General features: G+C 44.1%; 1 protein-coding gene across 5 annotated transcripts in view; it reads right to left on the bottom strand.

The window, feature by feature from the left end:
* LOC106582397 (protein Aster-A) overlaps nt 1-13780 on the bottom strand; it is a 37040-nt gene that overhangs the window by 10166 nt on the left and 13094 nt on the right. For all 5 annotated transcript variants that reach the window (XM_082962739.1, XM_082962734.1, XM_014165501.3 and 2 more), the window contains 9 exons: nt 11921-11941; nt 11047-11131; nt 10651-10754; nt 10248-10343; nt 5244-5324; nt 4556-4674; nt 3910-4210; nt 3064-3220; nt 431-577 (listed from right to left, as the gene is read on the bottom strand). In XM_082962739.1, the coding sequence (XP_082818865.1) occupies nt 431-577; nt 3064-3220; nt 3910-4210; nt 4556-4674; nt 5244-5324; nt 10248-10343; nt 10651-10754; nt 11047-11131; nt 11921-11941 (1111 nt within the window). The remainder of the gene's footprint in view (nt 1-430; nt 578-3063; nt 3221-3909; nt 4211-4555; nt 4675-5243; nt 5325-10247; nt 10344-10650; nt 10755-11046; nt 11132-11920; nt 11942-13780) is intronic.

Here is a 13780-nt window from a genome sequence, read left to right as displayed (position 1 = left end):
GTAGTGCACTACATAGGGAATAGGGTGCCCATCCTGGACGCAGCCCTAAAGCTTACTGTACAAGCCCTGGGGGACTGGACTTTAGGAAGGGCCGATCAGTCACATGGAATGAACTAAGCATTTTGCATCCTATCGTGTTGTAGCCTATCCATGTTTCTAGGCAGACTATCACTAGTACTGGGAAACAGTGGTGTGTACTGGAATGTACTCTAGGAACAATATTTATAGATTTAAGGAGATATTTGGAAAGGGAATGAAAACAGAAGGAGCAGAAAGGGATCAAGAGGAAGAAAAACGAGAACGTTGCCAATGCCAACCATGTGTAAGATCAACAAAGTGTGTGTGTGTCTGCGCGTGTATGTGAAGAGCAGGTGCGCTAGTGTGCGCACGTCGGTGTGTGCGTTTCTTGCCACGTGTGTGCTGTACGGACCTGTGAAGTGGCGCTGGGAGAAGAGATGCTGGATGAAGTGTGTGTCTGCGGAGAAGAGCAGGTCGTGCAGCTTGTCCACGCTCATGCGCACCACCATGTTGATGTGCAGCCGGCCAGCCAGGTCCGCACAGAACGACTCCACCTCGTCTGGACGGGGACAGAGTTAAACAGCAGTCACAACTTTAGTAACGCACCCGTTAGCAGAGAGAAAGTGTATCATCAGAATTTCTATGATATTAGTTTTTTTTTTTTTATATCCCCCAGGATTTGTTGCAACTGCATAGACAAATGGGGCTGGCTTTTCAAGCAACTTCAATTCCACAGTGTCAGATGAAATGGCTTTTCACGTGGATTAAATAAAATATATAAACGGCAGAGATAATGGGGGGAGAATGTGCCTTTTGTTGACGGGACACAGTTTAACACCGTTCTGTTTGAGCAGAAGAGAAGTGTTAGAGTCCTCACTTTAACAGGTTGTTAGTAAAGTAACACTAGTACAGTTCAGACTTCTGGAACGTGAACGTTGCACTTTATCGGTCAAATCGCAGTCACCAAAAAAAAAAAATCTTCAGAAAAATGAATGCAGACGTCTCAAGTTTCTCTTGAGTTTTGCCTTTAATGCAGCAAGTCACACAGTCTGTTCTCAGGAGAGTCAATCAATGACATAATGTAGGTCCTACTAGACTCCTGGTAGACTACTAGTACAGGATCAATAGGAAGGGTGTGTATGCAGCAGTTTCAACTGGCTCTCTGCATCTGCACGGATCGGAGAAGAAAGGATAGCTGAAAGCAGCAGGGTGGAAATCGCTTTCACCTGTCACGTTCTTTCAGACTAGTGGGAATGAAGGAAAGGAGATGGGAGAAAACCACCTTACGGTTTGTTCGAATTTCACCTTACGGTTTGTTAGAATTTCACCTTGGTAAAAAGTGTCTACAATCCCATCTTTCCCTCTCAAATCTCCCATGTCTACATGAGATGAAAATGTATTTTCTAGGTACAGTGGGGGAAAAAAGTATTTGATCCCCTGCTGATTTTGTATGTTCGCCCACTGACAAAGAAAGGATCAGTCTATAATTTTAATGGTAGGTTTATTTGAACAGTGAGAGAAAGAATAACAACAAAAATATCCAGAAAAACACATGTCAAAAATTTTATAAATTGACTTGCATTTTAATGAGGGAAATAAGTATTTGACCCCCTCTCAATCAGAAAGATTTCTGGTTCCCAGGTGTCTTTTATACAGGTAACGAGCTGAGATTAGGAGCACACTCTTAAAGTGAGTGCTCCTAATCTCAGTTTGTTACCTGTATAAAAGACACCTGTCCACAGAAGCAATCAATCAGATTCCAAACTCTCCACCATGGCCAAGACCAAAGAGGTCTCCAAGGATGTCAGGGACAAGATTGTAGACCTACACAAGGCTGGAATGGGCTACAAGACCATCGCCAAGCAGCTTGGTGAGAAGGTGACAACAGTTGGTGCGATTATTCGCAAATGGAAGAAACACAAAAGAACTGTCAACATCCCTCGGCCTGGGGCTCCATGCAAGATCTCACCTCGTGGAGTTGAAATGATCATGAGAATGGTGAGGAATCAGCCCAGAACTACACGAGAGGATCTTGTCAATGATCACAAGGCAGCTGGGACCATAGTCACCAAGAAAACAATTGGTAACACACTACGCCGTGAAGGACTGAAGTACTGCAGCGCCCGCAAGGTCCCCCTGCTCAAGAAAGCACATATACACATGCCCGTCTGAAGTTTGCCAATGAACATCTGAATGATTCAGAGGACAACTGGGTGAAAGTGTTGTGGTCAGATGAGACCAAAATGGAGCTCTTTGACATCAACTCAACTCGCCGTGTTCGGAGGAGGAGGAATGCTGCCTATGACCCCAAGAACACCATCCCCACAGTCAAACATGGAGGTGGAAACATTATGCGTCGGGGGTGTTTTTCTGCTAAGGGAACAGGACAACTTCACCGCACCAAAGGAACAATGGACGGGGCCATGTACCGTCAAATCTTGGGTGAAAACCTCCTTCCCTCAGCCAGGGCATTGAAAATGGGTCGTGGATGGGTATTCCAGCATGACAATGACCCAAAACACACGGCCAAGGCAACAAAGGAGTGGCTCAAGAAGAAGCACATTAAGGTCCTGGAGTGGCATAGCCAGTCTCCAGACCTTAATCCCATAGAAAATCTGTGGAGGGAGCTGAAGGTTCGAGTTGCCAAACGTCAGCCTCGAAACCTTAATGACTTGGAGAAGATCTGCAAAGAGGAGTGGGACAAAATCCCTCCTGAGATGTGTTCAAACCTGGTGGCCAACTACAAGAAACGTCTGACCTCTGTGATTGCCAACAAGGGTTTTGCCACCAAGTACTAAGTCATGTTTTGCAGAGAGGTCAAATACTTATTTCCCTCATTAAAATGCAAATCATTTTATAACATTTTTGACATGCATTTTTCTGGATTTTTTTGTTGTTATTCTGTCTCTCACTGTTCAAATAAACCTACCATTAAAATTATAGACTGATCCTTTCTTTATCAGTGGGCAAACGTACAAAATCAGCAGGGGATCAAATACTTTCCCCCCCACTGTAACTATGCTCCAGTGGGCTCCAGGAACTCACCCTCTTCCTGTGTGTCTGAGGAGTTGCTGGGGTCGGTGGGCAGCTCGTCGTCGTTGGTGAGCTGGTCCAATGAGGTGAGGTTTCCCAGGCTGGTGGCCGACGGGGGCACCATATGATTGGCCGACTCCAACAAGCTGTCCCCGCCCTCCTCCATATACTAGGAAATGGCATGTGAGGGGAGAGAAAGGAGTAGTTAGTTACCACCCGCCGTGAGGTCATTAAGGCAGACACACACACACACACACACACACACACACACACACACACACACACACACACACACACACACACACACACACACACACACACACACACACACACACACACACACACACACACACACACACACACACACACACACACACACACGACTGAGGAGCCTTAGCGGACTGATATGACCTCAAGCCTCTACTCTGCACGGGTCAGACAACAACACTGGCTCTTTTAGGCATAGCATGGGCTGCGTCCCAAATAACACCCTATTCCCTATATAGTGCACGACTTTTGACCAGGGCCATGGAAGCCTATTCCCTGCAGTACACTATATAGGGAAGAGGGTGCCATTTGGAACACAGCCATTGGCATTAAATCCGAGATGGATGACCGTTTAGAGCCAACAAGCGACTCTTTGATCTCCTGGGGTATGACTGGGGTATATTTATCTTATCAAGATAAACCATGGAACAGTCATAATTATGAAACTATCTCTATAGCCAGTTCAAAGTTATACCCACCCCCATAACTAACGATGCCCTGGGTCATATTAACTTAGGGTGAAACGTTTCAAAACATTGTCTAATGAATATGACCCTGTAGTTCCCTGGCATGAAATCAAACAAAACTCACGAAAGAGGCAGCAGCCGAGGCGGGGGCGGACAAGGAGGCGGTGTGTGTGGAGGAGGGCAGGGAGATCTGGGAGCTGGGCGGGCTGGGGTCCGGGGGGTCCAGGGAGGTTCTGCCGGGGATGTCTATGGGCAGACAGGTGGATGAGGAGGGGGGAGATGAGCCCAGACCACCGCTGGCTAGGAGGGGGCCACTGGGGAACAAGGCTGCCATGGAGGAGGGGGGCGAGCTGCCCAGTGAAGCTATAGCCCCCAAGGAGCTGAGGTCGAACAGGTCAGAGACAGAGACTGACTCCTCCACTGGCCTGAGATGTGGGGGGGAATGATAGAGACAGAAAGAGAGAGACAGAGAGAGATGAAGGGGACAGAAAAAGGGCAGTATGGGGGGAGGGGGAGAAAATGAGAGAGAGAATGAAGGAAGACATAGGAGGAAAAGGAGGAAGAACAGCATGATTAAAAAGTCACAATCACAGTAGTGGCTTTTAATTGAGGGGATCGATAATCCAGAGATGTCACAAAGTTAACGGACGACAGTTCTAATTTAATGGACAACGCCAAACTAAATGGTCGCACGCGCACACACGTCAACAGAATCTCTCTCCCTCTCTCTCACACACACACACACACACACAGCGAACATGTACACTCACAGTAGACCGTTAATGTGCTCGCCGGTGGGGGAGACATAGTCATCGTCTTCACTGGTGAGGCCCAGCTCAGTGCCGTAACACTGATGGACGATGTGCCACAGCTCCTTTGGGGACAGAGGCTGAGAGGAAACAGACATTAACCTTCCCAATGTCTCACTAACTTCTTTGAATTATATGTCCTACAAGAGGAAATTCCATCAATCAGTAACCGATAGTTTTGTTCAGTGTTATATGCATTTTGGGTCCTGTTGCATTTTGTTATGTTATATTTCATCACTTAATAGTTATATTATCCAATAAACAGTTTCCAGCTGCGCTAACATAATTGCAAAAGGGTTTTCTAATGATCAATTAGCCTTTTAAAATGACAAACTTGGATTAGCTAACACAACGTGCCATTGGAACACAGGAGTGATGGTTGCTGATAATGGGCCTTTGTACGCCTATGTAGATATTTCATTAAAAACCTGCCGTTTCCACCTACAATAGTCATTTACAACCATTAACAATGTCTACACTGTATTTCTTATCAATTTGATGTTATTTTAAATGGACAAAAAAAACATGCTTTTCTTTCAAAAACAAGGACATTTCTAAGTGACCCCAAACTTTTGAACAGTAGTGTATTCCCAATTAATGTCACACTGGCAGGAGTGTGGGAGCTGGAGGTGGGAGAGGAGGTGGGTACCTTGTCCATCAGTGCGTTCTGCCACAGTCTGAAAATCATCATGTAGCTGCGATCCCTCGCCCCGAAAGACGTGAAGAAGTGCTGGATGAAACGACAGAGAGAGAGAAAGAGAGCAAGCACAGAGGAAAACAAATTGAGTGAATGATGGAATGACGGCTAGTGGTCATTGCTATTGATTGGGTTTTGGCTTGTCAAAAACCATGACAGAAATAGCCTATTTTGCCATGATACAAGGTATTTGTCAAGCATTGGGAGCATCTAAGCCAGTGGTTCTCAACTGGTTTTGCCTGGTGACCCAAATTTGACAGTGACAATTGAGACGCGACCCAATATTATGGACTGCTGATAATTCCATTTGTATTGTTGTATTGCAGCTTCATTCTTGGGTAGGCTTCACTTACTAAATAGACTGTCTCAATTGTGGTAGTAAAGAAAATCATTACACAGTCATATTAACTGAGAAAAACATTTACCAATTGAAGAGAATAAGCCATTTAATTAGGTGATCAGTTCAGGAGTGGAGTGTAATACATTATCACTCAGAACATGACATCAAAACCAGTCTAATAATGTTAAACGAACAGTAACACATACCAGTGTTTACAATAGAAAAAACTAAACCAGTCTAATAATGTTAAACGAACAGTAACACATACCAGTGTTTACAATAGAAAAAACTAAACCAGTCTAATAATGTTAAACGAACAGTAACACATACCAGTGTTTACAATAGAAAAAACTAAACCAGTCTAATAATGTTAAACAAACAGTAACACACACCAGTGTTTACAATAGAAAAAACAAAACCAGTCTAATGATGTTAAACGAACAGTAACACATACCAGTGTTTACAATAGAAAAAACAAATTAGGATTTCTTTATCAATTACAAATGTCAATAGTTTCACAACCTTGACATTTTTTTAAAGGCGTACATTTTTAATCAGATCTAATAAAAGGTAATATGAATGTCAGAATGAATTAACATAGTGAACAATAACTCATTAACCTGTGTGTGTGTGTGCTATCAGTGGGAAAGCTGGGGGTGTTCCGTTTGATAAGTTTATGTACAGTGAGGGAAAAAAGTATTTGATCCCCTGCTGATTTTGTACGTTTGCCCACTGACAAAGAAAGGATCAGTCTATAATTTTAATGGTAGGTTTATGGTTTATTTGAACAGTGAGAGACAGAATAACAACAAAAGAATCCAGAAAAACACATGTCAAAAATGTTATAAATTTATTTGCATTTTAAATTAGGGAAATAAGTATTTGACCCCCCTCTCAATCAGAAAGATTTCTGGCTCCCAGGTGTCTTTTATACAGGTAATGAGCTGAGATTAGGAGCACACTCTTAAAGGGAGTGCTCCTAATCTCAGTTTGTTACCTGTATAAAAGACACCTGTCCACAGAAGCAATCAGATTCCAAACTCTCCACCATGGCCAAGACCAAAGAGCTCTCCAAGGATGTCAGGGACAAGATTGTAGACCTACACAAGGCTGGAATGGGCTACAAAACCATCGCCAAGCAGCTTGGTGAGAAGGTGACAACAGTTGGTGCGATTATTCACAAATGGAAGAAACACAAAAGAACTGTCAATCTCTCTCGGCCTGGGGCTCCATGCAAGATCTCACCTCGTGGAGTTGCAATGATCATGAGGACGGTGAGGAATCAGCCCAGAACTACACGGGAGGATCTTGTCAATAATCTCAAGGCAGCTGGGACCAGTCACCAAGAAACAATTGGTAACACACTATGCCGTGAAGGACTGAAATCCTGCAGCGCCCGCAAGGTCCCCCTGCTCAAGAAAGCACATATACACATGCCCGTCTGAAGTTTGCCAATGAACATCTGAATGACTCAGAGGAAAACTGGTGAAAGTGTTGTGGTCAGATGAGACCAAAATGGAGCTCTTTGGCATCAACTCAACTCACCGTGTTTGGAGGAGGAGGAATGCTGCCTATGACCCCAAGAACACCATCCCCACCGTCAAACATGGAGGTGGAAACATTATGCGTCGGGGGTGTTTTTCTGCTAAGGGAACAGGACAACTTCACCGCATCAAAGGGATGATGGACGGGGCCATGTACCGTCAAATCTTGGGTGAGAACCTCTTTTCCTCAGCCACGGCATTGAAAATGGGTCGTGGATGGGTATTCCAGCATGACAATGACCCAAAACACACGGCCAAGGCAACAAAGGAGTGGCTCAAGAAGAAGCACATTAAGGTCCTGGAGTGGCATAGCCAGTCTCCAGACCTGAATCCCATAGAAAATCTGTGGCGGGAGCTGAAGGTTCGAGTTGCCAAACGTCAGCCTCGAAACCTTAATGACTTGGAGAAGATCTGCAAAGAGGAGTGGGACAAAATCCCTCCTGAGATGTGTGCAAACCTGGTGGCCAACTACAAGAAACGTCTGACCTCTGTGATTGCCAACAAGGGTTTTGCCACCAAGTACTAAGTCATGTTTTGCAGAGGGGTCAAATACTTACTTCCCTCATTAAAATGCAAATCACTTTATAAAAATTTTTACATGCGTTTTTCTAGATTTTTTTTGTTGTTATTCTGTCTCTCACTGTTCAAATAAACCTACCATTAACATTATAGACTGATCATTTATTTTTCAGTGGACAAACGTACAAAATCAGCAGGGGATCAAATACTTTTTTCCCCCTCACTGTATTATTGAAGTCTGGGGTGATGGTTGACAGGGCAACTCGGAGATCATGCTGGCTGTCCAGTTTTTTTCTGCTTGGAGTTTGTTTTCAGAACGGCCATAGCAGAGAAGCCACTTTCACACAGATAGGTAGTGCTGAACGGCAGCATGATTCTGATTGCATGACAGGCGAGAGCAGGATATTCTCCCACTACGCTGCACCAGAACTGTGGCAGTGTCATTTCCAGGAAGCGCATGCTCAGTCCGTGATCAAATGACAGCTCCACCAGCTGATCCTCTTCGTTGCCTGGCAACGTGACGCTTCCCATCTCCACTCGAAAGGGGTCCCGTCCCGTATCCAGTCATCTTGTCTCCTGTTCTCCTCTGGGAAGTAGTGGCAAAACTTTCCCTGCAGTTTGACAAGATGCTGTTAAACAGGGTTTTTTTCTTCAGTGTGTCGCCGTGCGCTTTGTTGATCAGATTATGAATCTCGAAATCAGCATTGGGAAACATGTCAATACTCCCATTAGAAACATGATTTGCCCAAACGGTAAGCTTCATCTTGAAGGCATCCATTTTGCCCCTCTGTTCAAATCGATTGTGCCCCCTCCATTGCATTGACACTTTGAGAGAATTCAGACGATCAAACATATCCACCAGGTAGGCAACCTGTGCGAGCGTTTTCCTCACAATCAAAATGTTCAGCCAGAGGTGACTTGTTTTCTGAAAGAAACGCAGCAATCTCCGCTCGAAGCTCATAAAAGCGACCCAACACTTTACCCCTGGAAAGCCAGCGGACCTCTGCACGATAAAGCACCTGCTGGTGCTCGCTCCTCATATCCCTACAGAAGGCCTGGAAACACCTGCTTTCGTAGAACTCTTTTTGACATAGTTGACACACTTGAGCACATCCTGGAGAGTGGCGTGGAGCTCAGGCACCATGTCCTTCACTGCCAATGCCTCCCTGTGTAGGAAGCAGTGGTTCCACGTCGCACTTTGTGCTCTCTCCAGGATCCGCTTTACTACCCCGGAGTGCTTTCCTGTCATGGCAGCTGCCCCATCAGCAGCGGTCACACCAACACACCCATCCCAGGCCAGTCCCAAAGAGCCCAGGTACATATCCATTGTGTTAAAGACAGACTTTGCAGTGTTGGTGGTGGGCAAATCAGCACTTATTATCCCAGACGTCTCTGACATAGACCATCAGAATTTATGGTTAGCCACATCTGTGGATTCATCAAGCTGCAGTGATTAATGGCCATTTTTACAGATGCGCTCTGATGTCTGGCACGTTATGTCCTCAGACATGTCCTGGATTCTCCTCATGGTGTCATTGGATAGGGGTATAGTTTTAAGTTTGTTGGCGGCTGACTCTTCCAAGATTTCAGTTCACATATCAATCGCAGCAGGAAGTATGAGATCCTCTGTGCTGGCGTGGGCTTTTTTTGCACTTAGAAATGCGCTGGGCCACAACGTATGATGCGAAGTGCCTTTTCTTCAATGAATCTTGTGAGGCCTCCAGATATTGATATTTTACTGTTTTTAAGTCAGCGGTCTTATCTTTGTGTCTTGGGTGCTTGGTGTCCAGATCCCTTTTCATTTTGGAGGGGTTTCAAGCTCTCATTACCTAACAGCTCGTTGCATAGGATGCACTGCGGTCCACACTCACTGTCTTATATATAAAACCATATTTGACAAAGTCGGGGTCGTATTTTCTCCTCTCGACAGGGACCGGGTTGTCTGCCTTGTTGTTGACATTGGAAGCAGCAGTAGATGAAGAGGGAGCTGCACGTTTTAAAAACTTAAATGACAGTTAACTATCCACATGTGCAACGCCTGCAGAACACAACTGCGTAGTTAGCTGTCAATCAAGGTAGTTGTCAGAAGATGATCGGTATTATCTGATTGGACGTCTCACATTTAAAATAAAACAGTGTTGCAGAATTACATTTATATTGGATCAGTGTGTGTGTGTGTGTGGCGAGAACGTTATTGTATTGGTCAGTTAGTGTGTGCAGCGTGAAAACCCTCTGAGTCTGAACGTAGCTAGCCATTTCACCACTGCGGACGCACGGCACGTGTAAAGTCAGCAACAGTAAGCGCTGCAGCGGTATCCTTTCAAAATAAACCTCCCGCGACGTCGCCCCCCCAGTTGACATTTACTGATCTAAACAATATATACACACACACACACACACACACACACACACACACACACACAGTCTACAACAATCTATTATAAAAGTTATTTTCCTTTACATGTCATTGATACACCTGTTACCTACTGTTCTTCCACTACTCTGAACCGTCATAGTAGGCTGTGTGACTGAATATCGAGCCCCTTGGCTCACCTTGTCGTGGTCGGTGCTGATCTGAATGGCGTTGGGGATGACCTTGGCAGTCTTCTCCTTGGTCAGGGTGGTCACATCTTTCAGCAGGATTGTGATCTGAACAGAACAGGAGGGTTAGTGTTTGTGTGTGTGTGTGTGTGTGTGTGTAGGGGGGGTTGTTCTATCCTCGTGGGGATCTAAAATCCCCCAAAGTCCCCACAAGGATAGTAAAACATTTCCCACATCCCCATGAGGATGAAGGCTATTTAAAGCTCAGATGTTAGGTTTAGGGTTGCAATTAGGGTAAAGAGTTAGGTTTAGGGTTTAGGGTTTAGAAAAATAGGATTTTTATTGGGACTCAAATGTAGCTCCCGACGAAGATAGAAGAACAAAACGTGTGTGTGTGCGTGCGTCTATAACTTACAGTGGTTTCCCAGCGGAAGATATTGCTATAGAAGCAGAGCCAGTTCTCTGACAGATATAGTCTCCCCTGGAGTAGGATGTCTTTCTGCAGCGCACATGAGTAGTCTGGGGAGGAGAGGAAAATGAGGTTGGAGGGGAGACATCAGGCTGACAAAGCAACAGTGTCGGCCCTTCACTTCCACAGTGTCAGCACAGAGATGCAATCTCGCACACAAAGTACTTGTGTGTGTGTGTGTGTGTGTGTGTGCGTGCGTGCGTGCGTGCGTGCGTGCGTGTGTACGTGTGTACGTGTGTGTGTGTGTGTGTGTGTACGTGTGTACGTGTGTGTGTGTACGTGTGTGTGTGTGTGTGTGTGTGTGTGTGTACGTGTGTGTGTGTGTGTGTGTGTGTGACTCACCCACTATGAGGCGTTCCGTGTCTGGCAGCTTCTTGAAGAGTTTGCGGAAATCCTCATTGCGCTGTTTATAAGTGGGACTGAGAACCTGAGAGAGAAAGATTACTTTGTTGCTGTTCTATGCGTTATCAAATATAATCTTGCAGAACCAGTCGTGTCTATGAATATTGTATATACACTGTTACTGTCCAAATACTTTTGGAACTCAGTGTGTCGTTTTGGCTCCGTACTCCAGCACTTTGGATTTGGAATGAGAAAATGACAGAGGTTAAAGTATAGACTGTCAGCTTTAATTTGAGGGGATTTTCATCCATATCGGGTGAACCAAAAAACCAAAAGTATTTGGACAAATTCACTAATAGGTGTATTAAAGTAGTCAAAAGTGCAGTATTGGTTCCCATATTCCTAGCACGCAATAACTACATCAAGCTTGTGACTCACAACAAGACTGCTGACAATCTGCACTTTAACCTCCTAGTCAGTCATTGTATCATTTCAAAATTATGAGCCAAAACACCAAAAAATGTGTCACTGTCCAAATACCTTTGGACCCCACTGTACATCTGCCATGTGAGATTACATCAGATAAAATGTCCCTGAGGTAAAACCGACAGACTGAGAAGGTAAATGAGAAGAACACTAAGGTGAATGAACAGTTAAATCAGCTTAAGTTCAAAGCTTAGTGAAATGGTTAAACGAGGGGGTGGCAATTTAACAGAAACCGTTTTCGGCATCGATTGGTGCCATTTCACTGTAAAGTGCTATTTCATACTGTACTGTGCACTCCAACCAGGAAACACTGTAGCTACACGTCAGCAGAATAAAGTGCACCGGAGTGTGAGCCCCTAATGAACAGTTCCTTAAAGTGTATACTTACATTGTACCAGCTCTGCATTTTCTGCAAGGGAAAGAAAGAACAGCACACAATCAGTGATGAACAGCATCCAAAAGGCTCCTCCATCCTCAAACAGTAAATGTAGAGTCTTATCTATTTTGACATTCATGTAGTTGGGGGATAGGTTCAAATGGGACACTGCGGAAAAACTAGCCATTAGGCCTGTATGGCGTTCCTTGATGTTCTGGTCATTTATCAAGCTTGCTGTGTGTGTGTGTTTCTATCATCTCTGACTTTTATGTGTGTAAAAAGGTCTAATGCAGCCGTTTTTAATCTTAATATTAAATCATTTCTGTGTAAAAATGATGTACCTTACTGTGATTAAAAACAATCAAAATGGTCAAAAATAAACAAAATGGCTTCTTAGCAAAGAGCAATTCCTTAAGCAAGATATTTGCTAAGACTTTCTGGGAGTGGGGAGGGAAAAACTGAAAACTAGCTGTTATTGTTAGAGGTTTGGAACTCCATCCCACCAAAACAGGTTGAAATGCCAGATGGTATTTTCAAACAGCTCTTACACTAAAATGACATTATCAGAATTTTCTAAATTTCACAATATTTTTCCAAAACTCATGTTTTTGACTGCACTGAGCCTTTAGCGTTTGGCTTGTAGCCCATGATTCATGCATTGACAATATGCCCACAGTCAATCTATTCCAATTCCATTTAACACTGGCCGTGTCCAAAATCTGGCTTGTCTACTACTTAAGGCTTCCCAGCCGAAACAGTTCGCAAGAGTTCCTGCATATATTATGACATTTTGTGACGTTTTTGTTCGTTTTGGAATTCGTGAGTTATTTTTCAGGGGACTTCGGCTGGTCGGGCTCACAACATTTTTTCTGGAGGCAAGGCGAAGTCTACGCCCCTTCGCCGGTGATTGGTCAACAGTAGGGATTCTTCAATAAAGTCTGTCATTCAATGACATTTGGTGCACATTTTTTCATTAAGAAATACTACAGCAAACATTTTAGTTAGATGTCAAAGTGTGCGACAGATCTCCTCTGCAAAAAGGTCAAAATTAATGACAGATTTCTTGAGTTATTTTAGATTAATTCTGACTATTTTGAAGAAGTTTATACTGGCTATGGTGTGTCAAAATGGACAAACAGTACTATTGCTGCTTTTTCTAGTTTTTCCAGCTAAGGTCTTTAAGTGAGTGTGCAAGCACAGTCATTTGGTTAGACGAGTTCAGCTAGGCGCCAGCCGAACTGAAGCATGCTGACGCCATTACTTAAATTCCATACTGTGTACTAATCGTACCACATACTATTTAGAACGTACTGTTTCGTGAAAACAAAATGCAGTAAGCAACAAATATCAGCATACTAGGCATCCTACGGAGAATGTATCATCCTATGGCAATTGCTTTTACTCCCTTCATTCATTCAATTTTGGTACAGCACGTCCCATCAGCTGATTATCAGCTGTTGTCAGACACACTTGGGTCTCGAAAGACTATTCTCTTCCACACGTGTTCAGCAAATTCTATTTCATTAAATGCCGAAATGAGTATGACATCCTGACATTTAAAGCACCACATTTCACATACTATTAAAAAAGTTACTTTTTTCACCTACCCAAAATGGCTACTATTTACAACACAATTATGGGTATTCTCACACGGCCAATGACTACTGACTGCGTGGCTGTGTCCCTGTGTTGTCATGTGTGTCCTTATCTCTACATTAAGCAGGGCTGTGTTCAGCAGGGCACATAGTTGTGGAATGTTCAGATAGAAATATAGTATAGAAATACACAAATGCCTCTCCGACATGTAGACAAAGGAATCACGTCAGCTCTATTCATGACATTTCTATCTGCAACGCTCCACCTCCTTTTCCT

The sequence above is a fragment of the Salmo salar genome, chromosome 02 (assembly GCF_965601325.2).
Source record: "Salmo salar chromosome 02, fSalSal1, whole genome shotgun sequence".
Classification (NCBI taxonomy): domain Eukaryota; kingdom Metazoa; phylum Chordata; class Actinopteri; order Salmoniformes; family Salmonidae; genus Salmo; species Salmo salar.
This window is presented reverse-complemented; position numbering and strand designations above follow the sequence as displayed.